This window comes from Perkinsus marinus, assembly GCF_000006405.1.
Source record: "Perkinsus marinus ATCC 50983 genomic scaffold scf_1104296959626, whole genome shotgun sequence".
NCBI classification, from domain to species: Eukaryota; Perkinsozoa; order Perkinsida; family Perkinsidae; genus Perkinsus; species Perkinsus marinus.
Window position 1 is genome coordinate 9,337 of NW_003206352.1, and position 10,416 is coordinate 19,752.

The window sequence follows — 10,416 nt, forward strand, 5'->3', positions numbered from 1 at the left end:
GATTTTTCTGGAGGCGAAGATGTAAGGACTATCGACTCAGGCTGAGTCACTCAGCCCAGTCTTCCTTCCTCTTTTTGAACTCTATTCTAGGCTAGAAAGTTAATAATTCGAAATGTTCTCCACCTTCTCATTCCATGGTTCTTTTGTCATCGAAATATCTGTCTACAAACTCTGGCTCGAAACACTGTCTACAAATAATGTCTGCTTCTCCTTTCATTCCGCGAGAACACTATGAAAAACTATTTGTGCTTCTCTTGCCGATATTCTCTGAGACAATTTCTCTTATCCGATGAGAGAAAGTCAGTGACTGCCGATGGTACTCATAGCTATGATCACAAGTTCAGTTTTCTTTGGTCGTCTCTCATCGGTCTATTGTTGATCACAACCCCTTCTCAATATAAGTTACCAGATGTCAGTAATACAATGAGCAGGGCTGGTGTCAGCACTCGTCAAGCTGGAAAGGAGGATGGTCAGGAAGGATTATCTGCATCCCCACTGCTGGATACCCCTATTGCCTCATCACGTGTGACGCCAACACGGCATTCTACCGGGATCGAATCTTCGGTACAGACCACCATGGACGTGCAAAAATTGAGATTATGTGTGAAGCAACCATGGTCTGGCCCATCTAGCGAGGTTCCCTATCAATAATTCAAGGCCAAAGTGGAGAAGAGCTTGAAACTATTCAAGCTCGAGGGTCTTCCTGCCCGTCTATATCTCCTGAAAGGCTCGATGACCCTGTGGAGACGAAGTTCATTGATGGCTTATCTATCGATCAAGTCTGGGAGAGGTTAGACGAAACCTATAATGCGGCCCGGCGCAAGATATCACCATGCCAAAATTGGCAATCCCTTCGGCGAAAGCTTGGGGAAACTCCCACGCAGTTTGCTCATCGCGTGGAGATCCAAGCGCGTCTAATGAGAACTGCTGCTAATCGGTACATCGATGATGAAGTCATCGCGGCGAAGTTCCGTGAATCCCTCCGAGATGATCTACGTAAGAAGATCGAGGTATACCTCGGTCCGAGATATGTTGACTTGGAGGAAACGAGAGAAGCCGCTGAGTGCTTTGAGAGCAAGATCCAAGGCCGTAGTGCAGCTGGTAGTACCTTCAAAACCGATGTCCCCAAGAAAACCCTATGCAGAGCCTTTGCGGCTGGTAAAAGCTGTCGATTTAGCAGTAAATGCCGTTTCAACAATGATCGCAATGTGGCATCGACTCTTAGTCGTGGTAGCAATCCTGAGTCTAGCACTCTACCAACCGCTGCTGCCAATACTCCCTCAAAATCAAAAAGAGTGGATGCTACTCCCAACGCTCCAAAAGTATGATATCTTTATATGGCAGCTAACCAGTGTAGTATAGAAGACCAGTGCCCTTATCCTCACGTCTCACCGGTGACTAACACGATCACCAATGTGGCGAACACTCAACAATCAGCTGCTGCCGTCTGTGGTAGCCTCGATATTGATAGCTGTGGAGCAATTCTCTACGAGCACAATACAATAACCACTTGCCCTTAACTGCTAACATCCGCATATCAGACGACAATGATGAGAACGGCATCGATGCCAGAGACATCATTGAAACTGGGTCAACGGAAAATCTATGCTTATCGTCTCGGGAATGGGTTTGCTTTGTGCCGAAAAACATCTGATGACCAGGTTGTCGGCAGTGGAGTTATCAAACTAGCAGATGGAGCTAATATCATCCGCCCAATATCTCGTATTGACCTATGATGTGCCACTGCTCGGTCATGAGTCTCGCAACCATTGACTAGTTTGAATTACCTCTAATGAAGGTCCACCATCTGATGATAATCCTGTATCATTTCGCAGATCTATAACATTTCCCCCTCTATGTACCTACTATTACCCCTGATGAAGGTCCACCATCTGATGATCATCCTGTATCATTTTCTGACTCTATGCCCTTGAGGCGAATCATCAATAAGTATTTTTCCCGAGCAACACTCCTTCCACCAGGCAAATAGCCTGTATAAGAGTATGGCCGCAAACTCAGCAGCTCCGAAATGAGCGGCTAAGACCAGGTATGCTCTGAAGCAAATTTACATGGATTTTATATGTATAGATTTGATCGGAGAGGCCACAACCTCCCGGAGTGGAGGCACATTCCGAGGCTCGCGATGTGCTCATCATAACCTTTCTAAAAGGTTAGATAGAAAGTGTTCTTGGCCAAACTTTCCGAAGGTACTTCAACCACTCCCTTACCCTTTGAACCAAGAAACCAGTCATATCGTAGGGGCTCGATAGGGCCTGTTCATAGACAACGCCCTTTCCATTTTCTCCAAAAGGTACACTGATGTGAGTATACCACTGTTTCTTGGTCCTTACCGCAGTACCGGCACGTTGTTGGTCCGTGCTTGCAGTGTGGTCTCAGACAGCTGTGACCTGTCAGTGCATCGCACAGCAGCTCGCGGTCCTACATTGTCGGCGCGGCGCGGCTTGGCGCAGGCGAGAGCACTGCTTGAGGTCCAGCATTATTCCTGTTTCTCTGATCCTAGTATGTCTAAATGAGCATGTCAATAAGTATGATCCTAATACATTCTATAATCAACTAGATGATCTACCGTGGTCTACTCATTGCAGGCGCTTCAAGGGAAGTGGAAGCACAGTTTCGGTCATAAGAATAGTGTCTTACGTTCTCTGAACACATTCAAGTACAAGATGCCTTCTACGAGTTGATTAATAGCGGTACTGTAAAAGTTTGTGAGGACCGATCTCGCATTAAGTCATATATCTCAATCAATTCTGACAGAATTATTCTGTGTTTAGAGACGTTAGCGTCAGTGCAACTACCTCTTGTAGGTTGACGGTTGACGCCCATAGACTTACTGAATTTATTCGTACGGGAATCAGTGAACGGGTCACTCCCATTACTGCGAATCCCACACAGTGAAGGCTAGCTCCACACTATGTGACTCTTGATCTTAATAAAGCATACCACTCAGTAACTTACTGACAGTAAGACTGTTTCAAGAGTCGTCGGCATACTGTGGTGGTTACCCGTACGGAGTCTTAGATAGAGTAGACTACTCTATCTGGATGAGACTTCCGTTTGATCTTAATTGTTCGAGTGCCTGCCTTCACTAGGCTCTTCACCCCTTATTGCAACTTCTCTATAAAAAATGCTCCTTATACCATTATGTTGATGACCTCGGTTTGTCGAATGTGAGCATTTCTACCTTAATGGAAAACGAAGAGGTCATCACCAAGGTGCTCAACGACGCCGGTTTCGCTCTGCAAGGCAAGAAGTGAATATCACTCTTTCAACTCGATGGCATCTACAAGCAGTTTGGTTACCAATGGGTGATATGCAATCATGTCGACCAAGATAACTGTGACCATGTTCTCTGCAAGCTCACTGAAGCTCTTGAGGTCCCCACCACTCGTAGGGAACTATGAAGCATCCACGATAAATGGTATGATCCCATTTGAACCAATAATTGGTTCATTCCCTGTAGTAGCGCCTCGTTCTCGATTGAATTTGCATAAGGCATATATTCAAGACCCAGCATGGGATGAACCAGTCGATGCCAAGCACATCGGAGCCTTCAACAATTGGTGCGCAAGCGTCAACAATGGGTCACACATCCCTCTACCACGAGCCCTAAGTCCAAAGGAGTTACACATGTATTGTGACTCCAGAAAAAATGCCTGGGCGTGCACGGCACTATGCCCTGAGTATATACATAAGCCTGCCGGCACCCCACCTACGGTAGGTGACCTACCTCAGTGATCTATCCTCTGCAGGGTACTAGGTCGGTATATGGCATGGCAATGGCGTCCTGGTCAATCCCCAAAAAACAGCTCTGCTGCCTCTTCAAGGCCGTCGAGCTGATGTTCGCTCTCGGTACAGTCACAGATGAGCAGTATCCAGCGCTGAATGGTCAATGGGTTATCCTCTCTGACAGTGCCCTCGCCCTCTACAGATTGAAGGCTAAGCACTCCAAATGTCAAATGACTCCCCTCGAGAAACGGTGGCTCGGGTTTATCCGAGCAGCATGCCTTGCCAACAAGTAGAAGATCGTACATGTGCCAAGTGCAAGCAACTTGGCCGACGTTTCATCGCGAGGTATCCTCCCGCTCACCCCCTTTACGGTTACCTTAGCTGATGTGCGTCGAATGGTATATGGTCCTCCAGTTGTTCAGTACTGCCTCGACGGGTCGAAGCGAGGTTCACGTCGGAACGGATGATGTGGGGCGAGGCAGTGGCACATCTTGGCTTGAGACTCTCAAGTTGAGAGTACTGCAGGTTCAAGCGGAGGGGTGAGGAGAATTGTGCTGAGGCCGTCTCTCCTACTATTGCTGGGGTTGGTCTCCAGGAGGCGTTGGGCGTTGTAGATGTAAGCCACACCAAAGCTGAAGGGCGAACAGGGGGCTGAAAAAATTATCTCCGCGACGCCTCTGATTAAATTTCCAAGACTCTAGAGTATGTGCAAATCTCGTGAACAGGTGAGCCGGGAGATTGGGGCGACTGCGGTACGTCCGCTCTGACTCCATTTGTCTCCCCGCGAACGTACCTCTATCGGATTATCCGATAAACTCTATCCGATAGACTCTATCCGATTCGGATAGAGTCTATCCGAATAGAGCGGGACGTACCGCTCTATTCGGATAGACTCTCCGAATCGTTTCGTAATACCCCAAGGTTTCCTCATCTCGGGCGATGTCACCGAGATGACCCCTACACTCCTGAGAGGAAGTAGTGCCGAAAATGGTATTGATATAGTAACATCGTGCGAGTCATCCGAAACACTTTCTTAATGAGGTACTACTCCTTGGAGCGAAGAAGAAGCGGAGCTGATAGCGGAATTTGAGGAGTCATCTGCAGAAAGAAGAGGGCTCCTTAGCCTCGGATGCCTCTCGCATCATCATAACCTGTTGTGTAGAGCCCTCTTCGAGAGGAAAACTCGAACAGACGGGAGCGGAAGACAAACTTCTTCTGAAGGCCAGTTCTATGGAATTAGCTGCTCTGCTGAAACGGTCAGACGACTCCTCAAATTCCAGTATGTCGCCCGTGTGTTTACTGAAGAGCTCGGAGGGAAAGCTGTATGGTCGCTGGCTGAAACACGCTGGCTATCAGCTTATAACCAGCTTGTGTCTTTTCTAGCATCATTTGATGTGATAATGAGACTTTTGAAGCTGTTGAGGGAGGCCCACTGGGAGAAGTGAGTTCTCTGTTTGGGCCTACTTGCCATGGAATCCGCCGATGAGGATGTCAGCGTATATTTCTTTCAGTCTTTCTGACGTCATAAAGAACCATTTTTTCGAAGCTGAGCGAGCCATGTCGGTTGAAGGATTGAAGAAAAAGCTCCAAGAAGTTGTTCGTGAATTGAAACCTCTGAGGACTCTGTCAGATAAACTACAACATAGCCAGTGTAGCTATTTCGATGGGATATGTTCAATGATATCCACATACAATGACCTCAAAAAAAGTGGATTACTGACCCGACAGTCAGTCGGTCAGATAACATCCAGGTCCGCTGAGAGGACGGGGTTCTCGTTGGCTCGAAATCATCCGATTCCCACTATCTCAGGCAAGAGCGTGCCCTCCTCGGCCTTAATTGGGTCCCTATATTCGATCCTACTCGACCCCGTAATGACTATCGATTCGCAGATGTAGTGCAGTTACTGCGAACATATAGTGAAGAACATAGAATCATAAGTTTGCAAGATTCCCTCAATCTTGTGATGGACTACTGGCAGAAGAGAGGTCTGCACTCGTTGCATGATGCAACTTGCATCTATCGTTATATGATAATCTCGTAGGTCAGCACCTCACCATGGCCCACTGTCCTCCGGCAGCTTACTGGGAGTTTTTTAAGAATAACACGAAGAGCTCGCTTGCAGCTGTTCTATGCACCTTGTGCCAAATTCCTGCTGGAACTGCGGCCTTGGAACGTTCGTTCAGCTCTGGAAAATTCGTCACGAAGTAGGATCGACGCATCGTGCTCGTAAATATCAAAGCGACTCATCCGGCTATCGACAATTTCAACTACCAGGTGCCAACCTGGGATCTGTATGATTGCTGCTCAGGGTCAACAGACTTCAAGCAGAGATATTTACTGATGTTTACTTACGATACCAGACCCGCAAGAGCTTGGGATTGATAGATTCTGAGTCAAGTGATATGCAGTTCCCTGAACAAGCCAATTGATGATGCATTGGTGCATGAATATACTTGTTTAATCAAGACTTGAGTTCTCTTGAGTTGAGTGGTTCTTAGCCACAGTGCTGCCAAATACGTTCGCTTTTTTTCATCGAGGTTAACTGGTTCTATCGTGGTAATTAGAGCAGATGAGAAGATGCTTCTAAAGCTTTTTCTTTTTTGTCTTCACCGTTTCTTCCATTTTATTCCAATTTTTTCCCCATTTTTTCCCATTTTTTGCCATTTTTTTGCCATTTTTTTGCCTTTTTTGCTATTTTGCCAATTTTGGCAATTTTTTCCTCTTTCTTTCCTATTTTTCCAAGTACCAGGAAATGGCAGGAAAATTTCCACTGGAAAAGTTGGCAATGGAAAAATTGTTGCCATTTTGGAGCACCCTGGTATCTCACGACCAAGAGAGTCAGCGGGTCGAAAAGGAATAGCAGTCACGAGCCTGATGACGTAGCTGGTCATGACCTCGCTGATTATTAGCGATGAATAGGAGGGCCTCGTGTCATGAGGCCCTACTATCCATCGCTCTGAGACAGGTTCTCGTTTCAGTTGGGGCCAACTCGGTTTCAGTTGGGGCCAATTATGGATTTCTCGCTTCGGAATAGGCGTTGTAGGGCACCGCCCACCGGGATAATACCAGGCAACTCGTCGTGTTTGCAGTTCATGCTGATGATGGACCACGGCTCATCTAATACTTGAAGCTGACCTCATGTGAATAACATGTCAGGATAACACTCAACTTACAATCAATACCGTCCTCCAATCCCTCTCCTTCGAGAAGACTTCTTGACTCTACGGGGAGTAGATCTGACAAGCATCTTAGTAGGCAGTACCACCTGAAGCAGCCAAGACATACTGCAAGCATAACAGGGTCTTGTCGATTGGACTGACACACAGGGCATCCCGTTCCATTGGGGGGTTCTTTGCAATTTGCAATCGTGATTTTCTCCAACCCTGTCATTAGGATGCTAGGGATGACTTAGATAGGCTAGAGATGCAGGAGTTAACGATTCGAGCAGGATCAGTTTGCGTCTGGCTCTACCATCTACTATTTATTAATTACCCCTTACTGGTAATTGGGTTCTTGTGTTGAGCAATTCAATATTTGATACACAATTACTGGCACAACCACCAGTTCGATGAGGACAAGGTGCACCCGCCCTAGCAGGATCAGCTGCTCTGTGATGGTCGGCTTGTCCTGAGGACACTGGTGAAGGCGGGCCGGACATTACGAACTGACATAGGCCTCCGAATGAGAGCGTTCGCACAGAGTGATACGATAACAAGAACAATCTAGGACCAGAATAAACAGCAGCAAACGAGCCTATCAGAAGTGGGTGATCCGAGACTCATCGTGTATCGATCTCAACGTTGCAATCATAAGCAGGTTACGGTCAACTGCTTGCTATGGCGGGGGAGGACCTAGGAGTCAAATCTATCGATTGGGTGGGTAATAATATTTGTGAAATATATCCACCATAATATGGTGCCTCGTGAAGCTCGCCCAATATATTATTTTATGGTGAGGAATATATCGACATGCTCCTTCGTATTGTTCACTCGCTTAGTCGAGGTAGCTCGTGCACCTAACTAGTCATTGACTGTCATCCCCGGATGGTCCCAAAGTGGAAAGGAAGTCTTACAAGTGTGACACACAAGACGTTGAAGCAAAACTAGAAATTCGGTATGATCAGAATAATCGAATGAAAAGAATAAACTATCATAACGCTCAGTTAGCGTTCAAGAAAATACTCACTGCATATCCTGAGTAATCGGTGAGTGAGTCATGGTGAATGTTCCGCAATAGAGAGTCCGATCATGAGTTATCAAAAGGTCCATTGACACATGATGCCTTTAGCCGGTCCCATCTGGTACTCCATACAAACGGAATAGTCCTCGTTTACGCAGTTCTAAAGGAGACAAGCGACGTATCCGGAGAAATCCGACTACAACTTACATATCCGAGTTGGGGTGTACAGTCGAGAAGGCAACGTCCCAGAACGCACTTGATACCGACATGGGCACCCGCAGGAGCCCAGGGACAATCGGAGGCGTCGTTGCATAGCTCAGCGCAGATCGCATAGCAAGCAACAGGGTACTACATGTGAAGGTTGATGCGCACAATTACATGATCATCCTACATATTGCACGAATAGGTGCTGCCCGTTCGGACACTCACAGCCTCCGGTAAGACAGCCTCCGGAACAGGTGCAATTCGTGGGTCTGCCGTAGTATGGCCAATTTGTCTTCCCTAGTGGTCCATCCATATCTGACACAAGCCTACAGTAATCACTACAGGATCCCAGATAATCCCCTCACCAATATTGTAGCCCTTGCCGATGTTCTCGTCATAAGACCTAATCAAACAATTACTACAAAGTCAATCAGGGAAGTCGTAGCTCTTCTCACTGCTCAGCGACTCCCACAGGCAATTTGCTGATATCGGATCCGCTGCCCAAGACAGTGAACAGAGCGATCAGAAGAATGAAGGAACACATGATCGTATGCAAATACGCTATAGCAATGACTCATGGACTAGGTGTTCGCTGCCTCCTGTCGCTCCAACACGACCAATTATATTGACCGTGATGGCATGTGTGCAATCTAGGGCTGAGGGTCCCGGATGTGCGCGGTCGAAGGTTTCCACGATTCATAGAATTCGTGAATCGCAATTCACACAGGTGCTACTTGTTTACAGAAAGGACAGAAAATGAAAAAGCTAAATTTGAACGAGCGGTGGCATTTGCCTCGCTCCACGTCTACTGTGTACACGTGAAGTTCTACGTCAAGGCTTTGATCCTAGAGTGCGGTTGTGACTGGATTCCTGGGACCTGAGATCGGTTTGGAAAACATTGAATTCACGTGTTAATGCATGCTCATAGTTTGCCTAACTTCAAACTTCAAAGTTGAAAGCAGTTCTACATGATACCTATCACACATGATACCTACTACTGGGAGTCCGGAACCGTCTGAACGCAATCGTAGTAACTAGGAAACGTTCCCTGCTGCGGTAGCAGTGCTGCCTCATCAATATTCTGAATATTATATTTATACCTACGATTCCCGCGTCTGGCTGGCTAATATTCGGGCGCGCACGTTGTGAGCAGACAGCGTTGCGCACAGCGGGGACTAGGGTGGCACAAGTTATTCCCTCCCATTTCCTTCGGAAAGATGAAGAAGATTTCGAAAATTATTTCAAGCGGGAAAAAGGGGAAAATACGGACAAATAGAGCAAAAATTTTCAAAGAAGAACATGGCTACAGAAAAGTCATAAAATGAAAGACATCTCGGCCAATGATGTTTGGAGTAGATGATTGTATTCATGGGTTGGTTAGAAGGGGAGCGGAGAAAATGTTCACCAGAAAGACTGAAGATTTTTGTGGCGAGCGAGGATTCGATGTGAACTTTCAACTGGAAGGCCCACGTTCCGGTTCGGGGATAAACGTGGTGTCGATAATCGCGCGCTTGTCGACAGCACAACGCAACGTAATATGAGGTCTATTATCGTGGAACTATACGCTCATTGGTGTACCGATCATGCTACAACCAATGCACTCGAGGTTAAGCGGTATCTCACCCTGTCTTGTCATGACGATTCATATGATGGATTTCGGGAGAAAGCTAAGAGTACATTCCCGCTGTCATCAGAAGCAGCTATCTGTGCGCAATTCTTTACTCTCACTACTAGCTCGGGCGAGAGCATTTTTAGTCGTGCACGAGATCAGCTTGGTATGCGTAGAACAGAGCTGAAGCCAAATACTCTTGAATCACTGTTGATAATTCAAACCACCAATGTTTTCGAAAAGAGCTCTATGAGGAGGTGATCAGAATCTGATCATCAGATCACAGTGCTGGGCTCTGCATCTCTGCATCTACAGTTCAAAGGCTTTGCATGATGAGCAGTCTCTCCGCAATTAATTTATCCATCGGGCGAGTTCGACTTGTGTTAGACCAGAACTAGTACCAAATCGATAAAATCGTATCTCAGAAATTCGGAGTCCTAGTGCCTCCGTCGAAACCTTTTCACTTTGAAGTTTCTCATCTCTGAGAGATGATCCCTCGTGCTGAGATTGTATCAGCCAAGAGAAAACTATCCTCAATAATGAATCAGCTTATTCGGAAATAGTTGATAACCAACTACACGGCCAGAAAAGCGCTCTTTATGAGAATTTCTTGGAGAGGAGTTCTCGGCGAGTCTCGCCGCTCGTCTCGAGAGAAATATAGGAGACCGTGCTCGCT

General features: G+C 46.7%; 3 protein-coding genes across 3 annotated transcripts; 2 read left to right on the forward strand and 1 right to left on the reverse strand.

Annotated features, from left to right (window-relative positions):
* Positions 1 to 917: 917 nt before the first annotated feature.
* On the forward strand, positions 918 to 1,328 carry Pmar_PMAR010456 (hypothetical protein; the record flags this gene model as incomplete). The annotated part of the gene is made up of 1 exon (XM_002773042.1): positions 918 to 1,328. One exon carries the CDS (start codon positions 918 to 920, stop codon positions 1,326 to 1,328), a length of 411 nt encoding a protein of 136 aa, XP_002773088.1.
* A 2,469-nt stretch (positions 1,329 to 3,797) lies between these two features.
* On the forward strand, positions 3,798 to 4,040 carry Pmar_PMAR010457 (hypothetical protein; the record flags this gene model as incomplete). The annotated part of the gene is made up of 1 exon (XM_002773043.1): positions 3,798 to 4,040. The coding sequence occupies one exon, from the start codon at positions 3,798 to 3,800 to the stop codon at positions 4,038 to 4,040; it is 243 nt and encodes an 80-aa protein (XP_002773089.1).
* A 3,841-nt stretch (positions 4,041 to 7,881) lies between these two features.
* On the reverse strand, positions 7,882 to 8,693 carry Pmar_PMAR010458 (hypothetical protein). The gene is made up of 5 exons (XM_002773044.1): positions 8,587 to 8,693; positions 8,497 to 8,534; positions 8,319 to 8,446; positions 8,135 to 8,275; positions 7,882 to 8,087 (listed from the first exon to the last, which is right to left on the reverse strand). Exons 1-5 carry the CDS (start codon positions 8,673 to 8,675, stop codon positions 8,004 to 8,006), a joined length of 480 nt encoding a protein of 159 aa, XP_002773090.1. The 5' UTR covers positions 8,676 to 8,693; the 3' UTR covers positions 7,882 to 8,003.
* Positions 8,694 to 10,416: the final 1,723 nt, after the last annotated feature.